The sequence below is a fragment of the Chelonoidis abingdonii genome, chromosome 23 (assembly GCF_003597395.2).
Source record: "Chelonoidis abingdonii isolate Lonesome George chromosome 23, CheloAbing_2.0, whole genome shotgun sequence".
NCBI classification, from domain to species: Eukaryota; Metazoa; Chordata; order Testudines; family Testudinidae; genus Chelonoidis; species Chelonoidis abingdonii.
In genome coordinates this window covers 3,586,748-3,605,645 of record NC_133791.1, presented here as the reverse complement: position 1 = coordinate 3,605,645, position 18,898 = coordinate 3,586,748, and the positions used below count along the sequence as shown (strand labels likewise).

The 18,898-nt window shown below is 45.6% G+C and overlaps 1 protein-coding gene across 4 annotated transcripts in view; it reads left to right on the top strand.

Moving 5' to 3' along the window:
• Nucleotides 1–18,898, top strand: part of TP73 (tumor protein p73) — a 74,812-nt gene that overhangs the window by 26,784 nt on the left and 29,130 nt on the right. For all 4 annotated transcript variants that reach the window (XM_032763723.2, XM_032763722.2, XM_032763724.2 and 1 more), the window contains one exon: nucleotides 9,009–9,254. In XM_032763723.2, the coding sequence (XP_032619614.1) occupies nucleotides 9,009–9,254 (246 nt within the window). The remainder of the gene's footprint in view (nucleotides 1–9,008; nucleotides 9,255–18,898) is intronic.

The window sequence follows — 18,898 nt, the reverse complement described above, 5'->3', positions numbered from 1 at the left end:
GATTAATTAAGTCGGGAATCACGATTACTTGTGTGTACTGTGCCGCCCTATAGGCGCTATTCGTGCCACTCTCCATGTCGCATCAGTGCCGTGGTTACGAATTATTAAAAGACTACGCAAGTATAAAAAACCAGAAAAATTCAGTTCAGATAAATTATTTTAATTTATGAGAAACTAGGCACACCGGAAGACACTAAGGTTTTTCCTTATAGTGTATAGTTGAACCCAAATTGTTTGTAATTGTGATTTTGTTAAAATTAAATGAGTACACTAGTAGGAAATTGTTTTATTTCACTAACTACAAATTCTCTGTTTTCACTTTTAAAAAATTGTAAACCGTCAAAAAAAAACAAGACCAAAAAAAATTTGCAAAGTGCAAGCGTGTAAAAGACAAAAAAAAGGGGGGGGGGAGCAGCCAAATTTTTTTTTTTGCTTGGGGGGCGGCAAAAACCCTGGAGCCAGCCCTGAGGCTTGCATAGCTTATGCTGTTCTTGTTGTATGGATGAGCTCAGGCTTTGCAGTCCCACAGTAGACACTTTTTGGATCATTATAATTCACCTAAAAGAGACCCTGTGAAATTGAACAGGGCCCCGAGGCTGGTAGGAGTTATTACAAATACGCTCTTGTCTGTTCACGGTCTTAGTACAGTTAACAAGAATATGTGAGAAATTACCATAAGAGAACACATGAAAAAGCCTATAGAATAATGGGTAAAAAATCTATAACTCTTTCTATTAAACATCACGGGGGGAAATGGTGGGAACATTCTGTAAAGATTCTTCATGAGCAAATCTCAGAGGAATTGAGTGCTTTAATTCAATGAATGTGTCTCATGGCCACTTTGCTACATTGTTCAGCCATAGAGTGCGAAAGTCCTCAGCTTCTCCAAATGTAATAAATTTTCTACATGCAGTAGATCAAGCTTCTCTCAGATTAATCTCATGAGAGCAGGCTTTTTCGTTTGTGAGATTTCCAGCGTGTTCTGACTGCATCTGAATAGGAAACACCAGAGGAGCAATGCTTGAGGTAGAGAATTGAGGTATTTCTGCTCTGATCCCAGAAAATATGCTAAATGTTTAAAAAAAAAGTTCACATTTTTGGAGCTGGTTTTTTTTCAACCTCAGAAAAAGGCTGGATTTTGGTCTGAGTTTTGGATGTAGGATTAGGTGAGTTATTGTTTTTCCCGGAGAGGTTCTGCTACACTTACATGATATTTAAGGCCACAGGATTTACCAGATAGAGGAGAACAAATTCCATCTTGTGCCATTGTAACACAGGCATGCCCAAACATGCCCTAACATGCCCAGGCAGGCACTGCACCTATGTCTGACCAGCTTCATGATACTTCACCAAAGTGGGGGAAAACTAAGAACTAGCTGATCGCCATGGTTGTTGTGAGAGGTTTGCACAGCTATGGTTTTAAGAGCTATGTAAAATGTAGAATACTGTGGTCCCGAACTGTTGGAGATGAAATGTCACCTGAGGTGGGGAGAGTCTCAGGTAATTCAGTCAAGAGTGAGAATAATCAACATCTTTGGACCCACCCCAGCCTGGGAGGTGACATTCTGCCAGTGTGAGCATCCCACGAAAAATGGATCCCACCTCTCTGGACTGGACCAGTGCTGTTAGGACTGACCACTGGGTGAAAAATACTTTATTAGATTGGAAGGGAACTGGTTAATAAGTACAGGCTCTCGACTGCATTTTATATTTTATGTAACACTGTAACCTGGTGGTTCCAGTCCTTTTACTTGCATCCATTTTGGATCTTAAGTTGTGCTAAATAAACTTCTGTCTGGTTTTACAATGGACGCAACCCAGTGCCTTGTGCTGAAGAGAGCACTGAACTGAGAGGAGGCTGGTGGACGGGAGTGCACTGCTTCCATGGAGGCAGCAGATCAGTGTACATTGAGGGTGTCCAGAAGATGAGGGACTGGGCACTCGAGTGTAACAAGGTGGCACATGCTAATTGCTAGCCTGCAGTGGGAATGAGTGGGGCTTGCAGAGCTGGGAGCAGAGCACAGGAGGATTTTCCCCTTTGGGCACAGACAAGGGTCTCTCATGCTGTGAGGAGGTGATAGTGATTCACAGTGGACCCCTTGGTAATCCCAGGAGTGTCACAGACATCAGCTGTTAATGGAAATATTTGACAAGGGAAATTCAGAACAGATGCCAAAAACCAGCTTTATAAGAAGGCAGGACCTGGCCCAGTACATACAAAACAAGCCGGGGTAAATCTGGCCAATCATCTTATTTTCACTCTGCAGCAAAGCTGTGCGTTTGAGTGTCTCCCAAACCGTGGACTGCATTATTGCAAACTGCTAAAAGACAACATCACTTGTGTAAAATGAATTGTACAGCCTGCCTCTGAAAGGTGATTGCAATGTTAATCCACCCTCACAAACCTAAATAGGGAAACTGGGTGGGTGTGTGCATGGGTGTGTGTGTGCATGAGTGGGTGCGAAGGGGTGAATGGATGGATATTGGTGTGCATGTGTACAGTGAGAAATAGACCCTATTTGCAACAATGCTATCATCTTATCGGCGGGTATGTTAGTGACTTTGGGGGGGAGGGAGGATGGAGTTGATCTGTGGGCTGTATGTACCAAGTTCACCACCAAGTAATTCAGGTGCTGATTGTAGTCCCACTTCCTTCCCTGAGGGACCAAGGGACGCACCCCACCCATGTACCTATCCGCTCCACCCTTTATTCATTCCATGGGTGGCGAACCCAAGCCCACTTATTCACTGACACTTTAAAAACCCTTGCACCCCAATCTGGGTCTATGCCGGTTATGCGATATGTATGTATCTTTTCATCCTTGCAAAGGGTATCTGTAAACTCCCCATAACCCAAGCCTGACCCCAGATGTACAGTACCTTCCCTCTCAACCTGTGTATATTTCATTTCAAGCATTTACATTAATAAAGTATTCAAGACATCTCATGCAGGGGAATATTTGCTTGCTCCAGAGTGGAGATCTCGTCAAGGATTCATTTACAGAGTACATTTAGGTACATTTACAGTACCACTTTGTATGGACAGAGGGCACTCTAATTACTCTCATGAGTATCTCGAACAAACTTTGCTGCTGTGTCCCTCAGTAAATTGCAACTTTTACCAGATAAAATTCCAACCCTTCCCAGGTGTCAGTCTCATAACTTTCTACAACATTTGCCTTGGAGGAAATGCCACTATACCCCCAAAGCAAACAGCACTTTGTAACTGAAAAGCAGCCTTAAGTCAATGAAAAATCTTAGAGAGGAACAAAAAATGGCTGTGAGACGGGGGTTGCTCCATGGTTTAACCACTGGGCTGGTGGGGCAGGCGTGGGGTGTTTTCTCCAGCCCCTCTCCCCCTTGATATTTTTATATTTAGGAGGATTACTTTCTTTTTCAGTGTGATCCCACAAATAGAGCCAGTGCATCCACCTTCTCCCTGATTCTGAGGGTTTCCTGTCCCATGGAGGCATGCATGCGTCACCTAACACAGACAGAGAAAGAGGAGGTCTCATTTAAGAGAAGGATACTTTGTCCTGTTCTGGTGTGAAATATTGTGCAACTCTCCTCTTTCTCATCCCTGTGAAATCAACAGGAGTTTGCCACTGACTTCAGGAGCAGGGTCTTATTGATATATCTGCTGACACAGCCCCTTCTGCATAGTTTCTGTGCACCTGAGGGCTGTGATGAGGTTTGGTTGGTGACATCTGAGCCATAAAGCCCATTTGGAGGTCTGGATTGGCAGAAGTAACAGTTGTATTCTGCCCTGATTTGCTGGTCCTTGTTCTTTGGACAGTCAGACCTAGATTTCTCCAGTTTGCAGCTCTAACCCATTCAGAATCATTTAGGCTTTAGTGTATGTTTCTGGGAGATAGCAGAGGGGGCTGCTTTTCAGACAATCAGTGGGAAAGGATCTCTCCTGCTAAACTTGATTACATGACCCGAAAGCTTTGTATGAGCGCAGGGTAGATAAAGAATTTCTGTTTGTTATTAAGTCCAAGATTTTCAGCAGGGACCAGTGATTTTGAGTCCTCACGTTGAGACATCTTAAAGGGCCTCATTTCCAGAAAGTGCCAAGCAAGCATCCCCCTCTGAAAATCAGGTCCCTTTAACTCAGGCATCCACAATCAGTAGTCGCTTTGAAAATAATATGTGGGGTGAAAGTTAAATCAGGAGGCAAACTGGTGTCTGTGGTGTCTCTTCAATGGGAGTTAGTCCAAAAACTGAGAAGTGAAATGTCACTTGGGGGCCTGGGAGTGGGCATCACTGACATAAAAAAAGAGCAAGTTAAAAATCACTTAGAAAAGTTAGATGCCTGCAAGTCACCAGGGCCTGATAAAATGCATCCTAGAATACTCAAGGAGTTAGTTAATAGAGGAGGTATCTTAGCCTCTAGCTATTATCTTTGGAAAGTCATGGGAGACAGGAGAAATTCCAGAAGACTGGAAAAGGGCAAATATAGTGCCCATCTATAAAAAGGGAAATAAAAACAACCCAGGAAACTACAGACCAGTTAGTTTAACTTCTGTGCCAGGGAGATGATGGAGCAAGTAATTAAGAAGTCATCTGCAAAACACTTGGAAGGTGGTAAGGTGATAGGGATAGCCAGCATGGCTTTGTAGAGAACAAATCTTGTCAAACCAATCTGATAGCTTTCTTTGATGGGATAACGAGTCTTGTGGATAAGGGATTGAGAGCGAGAAGGGCATGATGAGTGGTATTTATACCTAGACTTTAGTAAGGCATTGGATACGGTCTCGCATGATATCCTTATCAATAACTAGCAAATACAATTTAGATGGGGCTACTATAAGGTGGGTGCATAACTGGTGGATAACTGTACTCAGGGAGTAGTTATTAATGGCTCCCAATCCTGCTGGAAAGGTTAAAGTGGGGTTCCGCACGGTGTCTGTTTTGGGGACTGGCTTCTGTTCAATATCTTCATCAACGACTTAGATGTTGGCATAGAAAGTACGGTTATTAAGTTTGCAGACGATACCAAACTGGGAGGGTTGCAACTGCTTTGAGCCAGGGTCAAAATTCAAATGATCTGGACAAATTGGAGAAATGGTCTGAGGTAAACCGGATGAAGTTCAAAAGACAAATGCAAAGTGCTCCAGTTAGGAAGGAAACAATCAGTTTCACACATACAGAATGGGAAGAGACTGGCTAGGAGGAGTATGGCTAGAAAGAGATCTAGGGGTCATAGTGGACCACAAGCTAAATATGAGTTAACAGTTTGATACTGTTATAAAAAAGCAAACGTGATTCTGGGTGCATTAACAGGTGTGTTTAAACAAGACACATGAAGTCATTCTTCGCTCTACTCTGCACTGTTAGGCCTCAACTGGAGTATGTGTCCAGTTTCTGGGCACCGCATTTCAGAAAGATGTGGAGAATTGGAGAGGTCCATGAGAAGAGCAACAAGAATGATTAAAGGTCTTGAGAACATGACCTATGAAGGAGGGCTGAAAGAATTAAGTTTGTTTGTTTGGAAAAGAGAAGACTGCGATGGGGACATGATAGCAGTTTTCAGGTACCTACAAAGGGTGTCGTTAGGAGGAGGGAAAAAAACTTGTTCACCGTTAGCTCTATGATGAACAAGAAGCAATGGGGTAAACTGCAGCAGGGAGATTTTAGGTTGGACATTAGGAAAAAGTCTCTAACTGATCAGGGTATGTTAAACACTGAAATAAATTGCCTAGGGAGGTTGTGGCATCTCCAATCCTGGAGATATTTAAGAGTAGGTTAGAATAAATGTCTATCAGGGATGGTCTAGACAGTATTTGGTCCTGCCATGAGGGCAGGGGACTGGACTCGATGACCTCTTGAGGTCCCTTCCAGTCCTAGAGTCTATGAGTTTATGAGTCTATAATGGGGTCATGACAGGCCAAGAGCGAGGTTAATTACCAAAGAGGAAGAATGTGTGTGTGTGTGTGTATCCATCTCTGTGTGTCCATCTGGGTTAACAAGCAGCATCAGACACACATTTTCACAAGCTCAAAAGTGTCCCTAAGCAAGACACACAGTAATTTCTGTTAGCAAATGATTATTAAATGTCATGTTTAACAAAGGGACCTCATCTAGCGGCTGGTCCATTGAGGGAATGACTGAACTACAGCTATCAGCTAGAGTCCTTTAGAACAAGTGGTAGATATGGTGCTGGAGGTCCTCAGTTCAATCCCCAAAGATGATTCACAACTGTACCTGCTGCGAATGAACCTCCACCAAACCCCACCTTTGTTTCACTGCTATGCTGAGGCCTTGCCATTGGCCAGAAATTGCATCTTTGTGCAGAAAGTCCCACCTACCAATCTGGGTTGTTTTGTCCAATTTGATTTGGTTGGCCTTATGGAACTGAATGCAGCAGCCAATTGCATCCTTCCCCCCCTCCGCCCCAGTGTCATGGAGGGCAGACAGGACATGGTGCAAGACGCCTAGGAAAGGTGCGCCAGTAGGCACAGCACTTTGAAAGGTCAGACAATAGGTGCCCAAAGGCCAAGTGGCTGGGAAACTGGTGCTTAGAAGTCCGCCTCTCCCTGGTGCTTAGAAGTCCCAGAGCTATCCAGGCAATATATCACGACTCAGTGCGTTCCCACCCAGGGAAATGCATTCTGTCCCACTTTGGAATAGTGGTGAACTGTGCTCCAGCCTACCCTTGACTTTGTTATTGGGCTGGCTGCCAAGGTTTCCCTGGGCTGAGCCCAGAAGCTGTGTTTTGCAGCATGTGTGTACATGTACACACGTCGCTGTCTGGTTCTGGGCACGCCGCAGTTACCAGGAGATAGAGACTTTTCAAAGTTATTTTCTCCTAAATTTCTTACAGCTCCCGAGTGGTCTTTTGGGGGCCGCGGAATCATGGTTGTGGGTTTCACCCCCAGGTTGTTCCAAAGGGACTAGAGTCAGAGTTTGATGATTCTTTACGAGCTGCTGCGATCCCTCAGTATCATCTGCATGGGCTACGGCTGGGCTTTTGGCATTAAATGTTGTCAGTGGTGTCAGACTAACTGGGGGAAGCACAATCAGCCTGCGATGTGATGGCAAGCGGAGGAAAGAGACACATGAGGAGAGTTTGTCTAATCGGTGTCACTTTCCTGATGGGAAGAATTTGGAACAGCTAGAAAAAAATGAGGAAAATTAAATAAATCTGGGAGGGGAAAAGAAGAAGGAAAAGTGCCCGAAGGAGGAGTAAAACTGGAAGAGAAAGGAGGGAATGAAAGAAGAAATAAGGTGTATTCCAGTAGTTTGGATAATGATATAAACTGAACATGAGCCACAATTGCTAACCAAGCAGATGTGACAGGTGAGATACATGTAACTAACAGGCTGGCCCCACAGCAGCTTATTTGTTGATGTGTCTATGTTCAGCATAACCCAGCACAGCTAGTTTATGGACAGGAATCAAGCCCAGGAGTCCTGACTTCAGCCCTATAACCTGGTCACCAGACCATCCTACTTCCCTCTGTTATCACTTCGATATTTCTCCACAGTGCATCTGCATAGATAGCAGATTGCCACAGCCCAGCCTTGCTTCCCAGAGCTGATAACAATGAAACCACTTGGTGGGTCATAGCTTGAAGGCAGCTCTTTGCAGCGGAGTGGATCCTTTTAAAACCCTGTGCTGGCTACGTATGGTACAACTGCTAACGGAACACAGCGTGTGCATGGAAACTGGAGCCATGGGCTCCGCACTCACATTCCAGCCACCAGAGTAATTCATTCAAGGTGACTCTTCTGAAGTGAAGTGGGGAGCAGGGAGTGTTTCACTCCACGCACATGAGCGTTTCGTTCCTGAGTAATAGGCATGCATGTGTTTTAAGGACTCTTCTCGCTCTTCCAGCCTGGCTCCATCTCCTGATGGAGTCTGCAGTGAAGGCACAATCCTGCACTTGTGGCATCTCACCGCTTTGCTATGGGAATAAAGTCATATATGCACAGGCATCACAGTGGGATCTGATGGGAGGGTAGATGGGTAGTGACGGGGATGCCTGTTTTTACACATAGGCATCTCAGGCAATGAACAAACCCTGGGAGGAAAGATAATCAGGAAGGCTGGAAGGTAAATTCAAGGCTTCAGCATCAGTCTCTCTTCAGAACTGATTATTTTGTTTTCAGTTTACTAATAGATCTTTCTTTCTTCTGTGAAATAGTGTAAAGTCTGGCTACTGCTGAGCTTCTGGGATGGGGCTTCTCTATAGCTAAGGTGGGCCAAACCTACAAAAGAGATCTAGAGTTCAAACCCCACAAAACTTAGAGTGGCTGGAATCTGGGGGTTTGGTTCAGCCCTTTAGAAAGATAGGAGCCATTTGCAACGTTTGGTTCCTGGCCTGGGTTCCTGTGTGAAGTTTGGGAGTGTTTGGCTCAGGCTTGGGGGTTGGTTTAGTCCCACATGAACTGAAAGTTCTGAGATTTGAAATGGAAGTGAATGAGCCCTTACAGAAAGGTCCCTGATGGAACTAACGGGGATCTATAGAAATCCCTCTGAACTTCTCCAGAACTTAACAGAGGATGAGAGCCTTTCCATCACATGTGTTCAGGCATCCTATGGAGTTCTGTAGTATTGGTGGATTCTGTAGGGTGAGCTCTAAGATTATTATAATTTTCTAGTCAATAGGCAAGCCCCATAAGGGGAGTAGCAGAAAACAACAAATATATGTCTCTTCCTAGCTAAGCGATGATTTCCCTGCTAGTGAAAGAGGTGGTTTTACACTGTTAAGTGCACTGGCAATCCAGGAATCTTGGCACCTGGCTGCCTCCATTATGGATGAAGCTGACAAAAGGGGGTGATGTCAATGTGTCAGGTTTTATTCCTTTCACAAGTGGTGACCTGTTTTAAAAACAAACTAACCCAGAGGAGGTATTTCAGCTAATGTTCCAGTGTGCTGGCCCTTTAAGGAGGCTGTAACAGGACACCTGAAGTCCTGGAGAAGTATAGCTGAGATTTCATTGTCTCTAAACTGGCTGGTGTTTTCTTTTTCCCCCTCTCCTCCCCTTTTCCCTTCCTCCAGTCCCAGTTTAATTTGCTGAACAGCAGCATGGATCAGAGCATCGGCAGCAGAGCAGCTTCCACCAGCCCTTACAACTCTGAGCACCCCTCCAATGTTCCAACGCATTCTCCCTACTCGCAGCCCAGCTCTACCTTTGATGCCATGTCCCCAGCTCCTGTCATCCCCTCCAACGCTGACTACCCTGGGCCCCACCACTTTGAGGTGACTTTCCAGCAATCCAGCACAGCCAAATCTGCCACTTGGACAGTAAGTTGCATGAGTTCTTCTTGACTTCAGTAGAGAGATGCGTGTGTCTGTAGAAATGTTTGCAATGAATCTGCATCAGACCCTTTACTGTCTCTGTATCATTTCATAGAAGGATACACAGTGCATGTTTATATACTACAGACATTGCAATGTCAGCTGCAAAATGTATGGTTGTTCGATAGTCAACAGAGGGTATTTTGGCTGCCACCTTTAGAGGTAGCAAATACAACTCAAGCCTGACAAGCAAAACTTTGGGAAATAGTTGGGTCTATTTTCAGGATTTATTTCCAGATACAGTAGAACCCTAAATTTTTCATATTTTTTTTTATTTCTGTTGATTTGTAATAGCAAATGAATCATTCACGCTCTAGGAGCCCTGATGAGAAATAAACTTGCAGCCACAAAAATATCATTCAGCAGCGTCACACAATAAGAAAAATGAACAGGGCAAACAGTAGGTAACACAGTTGCATAGACTCGTCCCTACAAGTACCCCAAAAGCCAGCCGCTCAGCCCTGTCAAAGATGGCTGTCACAGCACTGAGGTCTATGAAAAACATCATCTCAGCAGAACAAGGGACATGGAAATTAGTGAGAAAAGGATGAATTCAAACTGGAACTGGTTCAGAGACGGGCTACTAGGATGATCCGAGGAATGGAAAATCTGCCTTATGAAAGGAGACTCCAAGAGCTTGGCTTGTTCAGCCTGGCCAAAAGAAGGCTCCGGGGGGATATGCTTGCTCTATATAAATATATCAGGGGGATTAACGTTAGGGAGGGAGAGGAATTATTTAAGTTTAGTACTAATGTAGGCACGAGGACGAATGGGTACAAACTGGATATTAGGAAGTTTAGACTTGAAATTAGACGAAGGTTTCTAACCATTAGGGGAGTGAAGTTCTGGAACAGCCTTCCGAGGGAAGTAGTGGGGGCAAAAGACTTATCTGGCTTTAAGACTAAGCTTGATAAGTATATGGAGGGGATGATATGATGGGATAGTTTAATTTGGGCAATTGATCTTGGATTATCAGCAGATAAGTCTGCTCAATGGTCTGTGAGGGGATGTTGGATGGGATGGGAACTGAGTTACTGCAGAGAATTCTTTCTTGGGTGCTGGCTGGTGAGTCTTGCCCACATGCTCAGGGTTTAGCTGATCGCCATATTTGGGGTCGGGAAGGAATTTTCCTCCAGGGCGGATTGGCAGAGGCCCTGGAGGTTTTTCGCCTTCCTCTGCAGCGTGGGGCATGGGTCGCTTGCTGGTGGATTCCCTGCAGCTTGAGGTCTTCAAATCTCAATTTTGAGGATTTCAATAACTCAGTCATGGGTTCGGGGTTGTTATAAATGTGTATGGGTAGGGTTTTGTGGCCTGCCTTGTGCAGGAGGTCAGACTAGATGATCATATTGGTCCCTTCTGACCTATGAGTCTATGAGTCTATGAGTCTAAAAGAAGGGTGCTGTCTTTCTCATCTGCGCTTAGGTCCTAAATTCATGTCATAGGGGCTTTTGCATAAGCACGCCCCATGAAGAAAAAAAAAATATTTACACTTACTTATTTTTAAAACATTTCTGTCCTATACCTTTCTCTGGAAACAATGTATTCACAGAAAAACTCCCAGTGCAACTAAAGCACCCACTCAGATCCCACCCACCAAGAAACGCCTGGGAAAATAGATGGATCTTATAGACAGAATTCCTTTCCCTGGGGGAATGCCTGCCAGGGTATAAAGACTGAGGTGAGACAGATGACATAGAAAGGGAGCAAAGGGTTTTCCTGAAGGGTTACGGTTTGACCGTGCTACCAAACTAGCAGAGCAGATCATGAGCAACATATATCAGCCCTACGTATGATAATGACTTTTTTTTGGAAGCTGAGGTGATTAATTACTGTGAAAGGCCTTTTAATGATGAACAAAAAGTAATCTTCCGGCTGCTAAATGTATGGGCTAAGAGCGTTAAAACCCCAAATAGCTGAACCTCCTATTCTGTTCCTGTCAGTCCAATACATGCCACCCCTCTAGCTGTTGCGTGTGGGAATGGAAAGTGCCTAGCAGGAGCGTGGCGGAGAAGGGGTTAAAAAGGTGATTTATAACAGCCGTCTCCCAGCAGTTTGTTTTGTAATTCTAGACAGCCAAGCTGCCCCATGAAAATGAATAGGGAGAGCAGTGAGGGGTCACCTCTGCGGGGCTCCCAGGTGAGCAGGCAAGAGAGATGAAGGGGACTGCTGAATTCTAAGCATGCCCAGCACAGCCTGATGTAGGGAACTCCCAACCCAGTGCCCATAGCACGGGCAGCCCTCAGCACACAACGAGCTCTCTCCCGAATGATCTCCCGGCAATTCTACGCCAAAATATGTGGGTCCTGGTATCGGCAAAGAATAAGGAGCCATTGTGGTGTAAAATAAAGCAAACGCAAGGTAAATCCGTACGGCGTTGCACTGACCACTCAGTCTTCAGCAGCTGCTCTAAGACAGCAACAGAGCTTCTAAAGAAAACCAAAAATAAATCTGGTTTTCAAGGGATCGTCGCTTACTTCATGGCTTGGCGTAAAGGGCCAGATGCTCTGGTGTAAATAGCGTAGCTCCACTGAGCCGAGGAGCCCGCCAAAACATTTTATGGGGAATCTGTTCTTGGCCAGCATTCTAGTTAAGAGGACAGGGTGTCTGGATGGCAGTGTATCCCCTGCCCCTCTCTGGGTCTGTGAAGTATAGAGTAACAACAGGGTATCTCTCTGGGTTAGGTCTGGGATTAACACTAGGCCTTGAGGGTAAGAAACAACCCTAGCCTGTTCCTCTTCCCTTGGGGGGAAAGCTTCCTCAGTGAAGTATGAAGGTCAGTAGGAATTGCGCAGGTAGCAGAGGGACTCAGGACTGTGATAGGAGCCAGATAAGAACCTAAGTAAATCGGTAGGGCCAGATTTGGATGAAAGATGGAATTTTCTGCCCAAACCCTGATTCTTTGATGGGGATGTTCAAAAGGAAGGGATGCCAAATGGAAAACAAATGTAGGCTACTGTGACGGGGCTGATCTCTGAGATTCCTCCCTCCTTGGTCACTCCTGTGAGCTGGGAGCCACCCCATGGGTCGGGGGTAGCATGGTGGTCATCGAGCATGGTTTGGTCAGATACAAAAGGCAGGGCTGCTTTAATTGTGAGGCCTGCAGTTTGACATCCCATCCCCTGGCAGTGCAGGTGAGACACTAATAATCAGCCTGGTGGCAAACAGCAAAGAAAATGATCTCAGCATTTCCCAGGTGGATTCAGTAGCCTACTTGGTCTGGTATTTCCCATCAGTGTTGCAAGCAGAGTGTATCAGCTACAAACTCTTGAAAGACAATGAAAAGCCAGAGATGGTGCAGCCTGTGCTAGCCAGCTGGATTCACTGGGACGGGGATAGATCCCAGATATCAGAGAATGCCCTTCTGGATTCTTACAATACTCCTGACATTAAAACACACAAGAGCTGTTCAGTACATGTGAATCAAGGGAAAACACGTGCTGAAGGAGCACCCACTGATCACAGTTGAATGAACCATTAGGAAAATGCCCTTTTCCTGCTCTCAAATGCTCACTTATCATAGGATTTGTACCTGGAATACACACACTGTGTATATACCCAATGCCACATCATTCCCACAATAGCAGCAGCTACGGTGACCAGATGCCCTGATTTTATAGGGACTGTCCTGATTTTGGGTCTTTTTCTTATATAGGCTCCTGTTACCCCCACCCTATCCTGATTTTTCACACTTGCTGTCTGGTCACACTAGCAGCAGGAACAGTTAAGGATAGAGCAGCACAGAAACAAGTGCTTTGGGCTCGTCCCATACGGCGTGCAGCCACTGATTGCATCACATCCCTCGTTTCAGTGCCATTTTTCTATTGATATCAACTTTGTGGCTGACTGTTGTGTCCCAGGTTAGTGGAAACTCTGTTTCTGGGACTGGTGATCATGTTCTCTCTCATTAGAGATCTGGGCACGTTCAGCTTCATTGATGATGTCTCCACTGCATGGGCATCCACACAGCACTGTTTATACTACCAAAGTTCTCTGCCGTCATGCACTGGGCTCCACATAAAAGCTAGGGTGGATTCTTTTGCGGGATATTCAGTTCTACAGTTATTACAGAGCCCTGCTCAAGAAGCTGGGATCTTCCCAGGACCTTGCACTAACGCAGGACAAATGATGTAAATCAGAATATTCTTATCTCACGGGAAGCACCATGGAAACTGCTTGCATTTCATTCAGATTCAGTAGAATTCCGCTTAGAATGAAAGTCCCAGACTGTTTCTGCATAGTACACTGTGTTGGCTGCAACCCTGGTTTACTGCATCCTTACACTTGGAATGAAGCTGATCTGTGCTGGGGCTGGCTAACAGGGGTCGGATCGGGGGGCAAGGGCAATGGCTCAGGGACTCCAGGAGGCAGTGGTGGGACGGCAGAAGAAGGCTGCGGATTATCATCCCCAGCCATGCATTCAAGTGCCCAAATCAGCTTTAACACCTGAAGGAAGCATGTAAGCCCACATGGCTCAAATACACATTTGAAAATTAGCCTCCAGGAAGTTGTAGGCACTTTGATACCACAGTGAAAGAATGAATATGTGGAATGAATGTGTGAGATAAATAAAATCTTATTCTGCTCTCATATACTCCACTGAAGTTTGTTCAGTTACATGTAAAATCTGTGAGAGATCAGAATCAGGCCTATCATTTCCCTGTATTTTGGACAGTGAAAATTGTGGCAGATGCTTGGTTCTAAACATCAGCTGTGTTGCTGGAGGGAGCATAAGTTCCCATGTGACTCTGCAGTGACCATTGTAACGTCTTCTCTCTTAACAAATATTGGTCATGCTGGATTGGCAGCGAAATTCATCCCAGATTGCACCATTGTCTGATTGACAAAGTGTCTGAATTTTGTAATTTTGTATTTTCTGTTAAAAGAAAGATTATTTTCCAGGTCTGTTTTCTCTCCACTAGACTGTGTGCTTTATTTCCCCACTGGATACAAGACTGGAGAATGAGTATTTGTGCAAAGAAAATTATTACAATTGAATCAAGTAATCACAGTCTTATTTCATTTGCTATATGCAAACAGCAGATAGTCTTGACCAAAGAAGTACTAGTCAACAGTTAGGAAATGCAGACAATTGATAAGGGAAGCTAAAGGTATCAATGAAAACTCTATGGCCAGTGGGTCGAGGACAGCATGAAATATTTCTCTAAATATATCAGGAACAAATGAAATCCTAGTTCTGCTATAATTCTGATACTAAACAAAGATGGCAAAATTATTAATCATGATGCAGAAAGTAGTAGTCAACAAATATTTCTGTTCTCTATTCAGAAAGAAGCAAGATGGTTTCATATCTTATAGAGATAAAGAAATATTTTCTATTCCATCAGTACTAGGAAGGATTGTAAACAACAACTATTAAAGTTAAACATTTTAAAATCAACAAGACCATATAAATTGTTCCCAGAGCCTTAAAAGAATTGGCCAAAGAGCTCTCTGAACCACTAGTGTTAATTTTTAATAAATCTTGGAGCACTAGACTGGAGAGAAAAAAGAAAAAGCCAATGAATGATCAAAGACCCTGTTGGCCAGTTAGCCTGACAATGATCCAAGGCATAATTGTGGGTAGGCTGATATGGGGATACAATCGGTAAAGAATTAAAAGGGCCGAGCATAATGAATACCAGTCAATATGGATTTATGGAAAATAGGTCTTGTCAATAGGTCTTCAATGTAGTGTTTTGATGAGAACACAGGTTTGGTTGATAAAGGTAACTGTGTTGACATAATATACTTAAACTTCTGTAAGGCATTTGACTGAGAGCATCTCTACACAGAGGAATAGTACCCAGCAAGTCTGGGTTTAAATCTGCAGTGACCAGCTTGCCATGCACTCAGTGGCCATGTGGATCCCGGTACCACACACTAAAAGTTGCATAGTGTGCTTTGACATACTGCTATTTCAAGTACTTCCGTGGGAGATTTCTGGTAGTACGGGGCTCTTTAGTCTAGAATTAAAAAGCATAATGCGATCCAGTGCTTGGAAGCTGAAGCTAGACAATTCAGACTAGAAATAAGGTGCAACTCTTTAACAGTGAGAACAACTAACCGTAAGAACAACTTACCAAAGGTTGTGTTTCCCCAACACTTGAAGCATCCCAACTGAGGCTGGATATCTTTGTAAAGATAAGCTCTAGCTCAAGCATGAATGATGGGCTTAGCGCAGGAATTACTGGCAAGGTTCCCTGCCTGTGCTATGAGGGAGGTCAGACAAAATCATAATTGAGCCCTTAAAATCTGTGAATTTATGAATCTCTGAAAGGGAATAACGGAGAAAGGAACCAAGGCTTCAGTTACAAATTGAGGGCTTATGTGGGTCAGAAGGCTTCTCCATGGGAATCTGCTGCAGAAGATACATGTGACCTGAGAGTGCCTGTCCTGTGCGCTGATCGTCAGACCAAACCTGTCTCTTAGCAAAGCATCAGTGGTTTCTGTCTCTTAGCACAATCCTTTTGAAATAAAGCCGTTGTTGTATTTTATGCAAAACCTTGGAGCCAGGTTGTTTTTTATAACAATCTCTTTGTCAGCAGAGGGCCATGAGTGGGCCAGACCCTGAAAATGAGATTTTTTTCTGTGCCTTGGAAGGCCCCTCTGGTGGCTTGTTTCCTGGGGTGGGAGGAAGGGAGTGGATCTGTAGTAGTACAAGACAGGGCATGCAGGGCGCCTACCTGCTTGTTGGAAGCTGTCAGGACTCTCCGCTGCCTGGAGCTCCTGTACATGCTAGAGCTGGGAGTCGATCTCGGCTGTTTTCTCACATTCAGCCCCCTTGCTACGCCAGCCAGCTGGTAAGTGATAGATAATTAGTATTTTTCTCAAGTACATTTTCAGACTGACTGCTGCTTCCCTCCCCTCTAAAAACATTATCGCCCTCACCAAAGCCAGCAGAACCGTTAATAGGGTCTTTGGCCTCCAACAGCCTCACTGAAAAAGAGTCCTAGGAATCAAGCTACCCTCCTCCTTCAGATCAGAACTTGTCCCTGCATTCCCTGATGACCCTGAACAGATGAAGGGTCCATCCAGTCCAGCATTGTGGGCCTGATTCTCCATTGCCTGGGCTTGCTAATAGTTTACACCAGCACTTTGCACTCTCTTCGCTCAGGTGTATATGACTGCACATGGTGCAGGCAATAGAGAATCAGACCCCAGCTCTGGCACAGAAGGTGTAACTCTCCAGCATGGTCCTGGGGAGGATGTTGTTATTGGAGGAAGGAGACAATGTTCACTCCAGACCTCAGCTGCTGACCAAGCTGGCACTCTGAAGCTAGAAACTGGACAGCCCTCAAGCTGAAGTGGAGCAGTGCCGGACTGAAATCTTGACATAGGCCTGGGGTGGATTTAGTGCCCAGTTCACTTATATTGGTTCAGCCACAATCCAGGGAATGGAACCAAGCTACTAAGGGAGACTGTGACCGTCTCCATGACTGGAGAGATTCAAGGCTGGGACTAGCTATCAGACTGTCAGGGGTATGAATATTTCTGGCCCAGGTGACCCAATCCAAACCAGGTCCAACCCCAGAGCTAAGTCAGTTAGATACTACAGTGATGGGCATGTTATAGGAGCCTAATCTCCAATTTCACAGCTTGATTACTTATTGGGCTGGGATGGGGAGCGCAGGGAAGGGAGAGGATGACAGAAAAGTTTTGGTGTTCCAAAAGTTGGTTGCGCCTGCTATAGTCATCACCTAAAATACCCTGTAAACAAACAAAGGCAAAAATCTGTCTCCCTCTAGCAACCGCAGTAGGAAATAACCAACTCCTGGCACCGCTCCTTAATGACGTGGAACGCTCAACAGTCTGCTGAATGTCCCCTAATGAGGGTCACGGCTGTGAGACAGATCACACTCTGCCTCTGAGCTCTCAACACTTCTGCTTGTCTACAAGCAGCTGAAAAGAAATCGAACGGTGAAAGAGCTGGAATGGCAGAAACAAGAAAGCATCCGCAGCGGGGGTCTGATCCAGAGTCCACTGAAGTCAATGGGAGTCTTTCCATTGGCTCCAGCGGGGCATGGCTCACGTTCCGTAAGTCCCAGATACAGTGGGATTGTGGAGAAAGGCAATGTGTGTGTGAGAGCAGTGTTTGTGCGAGCTGCTTTCAGCAGGCCCTGGGAAGACGCTGGAGCAGTCGGCTGTTCCAACATGGCTGTGGTATCGGTCGCATTATCTCAGAAGTTTATGGAACACACTGATTGATGTGAGGCCTTTTGCTCTTTAGCATGAGGAGAGACTTCTCCATCCTTGGTGCTACCAGCAGAGCCCAGTTAGACAGTTAGGGCCGCTGTGAATTAGCAGCACCGCATCAAAATATTCCTGGGCCTCTGCAAGCTCCATTCCCCCCTGCGTTACACCTTGGAGGTCCTCAGAAGTCACTGAGACCCAGCTGATTGACGTCAGCGGAGGGACCGGACCTTGTTACGTGTGTGGTAACAACAGAAAGTGCCATGTGGTGAAAATCAGTCTCCTTCAGGAGCCATGAGCAGTGGTCATAGAAAGCATTCCTCCAGGCCTAATTTCCCTGGCTCTGAGTATGCACTTACATGCACCGAAATGCAGGAGCAATTTGCATGCTTAGTAGGTGCACGTTTTCCATGCACATTTTGGTGCTCGTGAAAATCTCTCCCTGTGTTTCTGTCTCTGAATCAATGGAAAATAGACCCGAGCCTGGGGACTGGGTGAAGAGGGAGCCTGATGCCAGACCTGGTAGCTACCGGCATCCAGTCTGAGTTTGGTGAGCTGTGTGAGGAGTGCGTGGCTCTGATGCCTACGTGTGCCCAGGCCTCACACAATATTTTTGGGGGGGGGAGGGTTCTTGCCATTTTAAACACGTTTGTAATTACAAATAAATAAAGGCACGTTTTGTGCTCGCCATGGGAAGCCAGTGCTGCCCTGCACTAAGGACAGACGCTCCCCACCCCTCCGCCCCCCGTATGGTCAGAGGCCACTCAAGGCAACCTGCTGCCCAAAGCAACACTTGAGTATACTGCCCCCCACCTCTCAGATTTTGCTCACCCACTTGTCGTGTCATGACAGCGGGGCAGTTGGGCCAAGTTTAAGCAAGTGGCGTTGAAACCTGGATCCTGTGGGAGTCGCAGGTATGGCCCTATCCGTGGTCATGACGGAGGGCTGGCGAGGCCAAATCTGCTGCCTTAGGCAGCTCCCAGAAATCTGCCTCCCTGAGAAGCTGCCTAGCTTGCTGATGGCTATAACAGCTGCTGTATATGGTACTGATCCTGGCCCACGAGTGACTCTACCAATTTTGCCAGTGTGAGTCATGGGCACCGTATTGCTCTTTTCACCTCTCTAGCCCCATCTGCTCCTCTTTTCACACTGTCCTCTGCGTGGACCAGGAGCCCAATAATGCCCAAACCTGAGCCACACTTTCACACTCCCAGTGTTTGAGTGGGGCTGAAGACTGACTGGCTTTGTTACACAGATCACAACAGCTGCAGCACCATTGGCGCTAACTGCCCCCTGGCTGGCTATCTTTCCAAAGAGCCCTTGGACTGCATGGGCTGTGAAAGGTGAATTTCCTTCTCCTCCCGTCCTCTGGGTTCTCCCGGATGAAGTGCCCAGCTGCA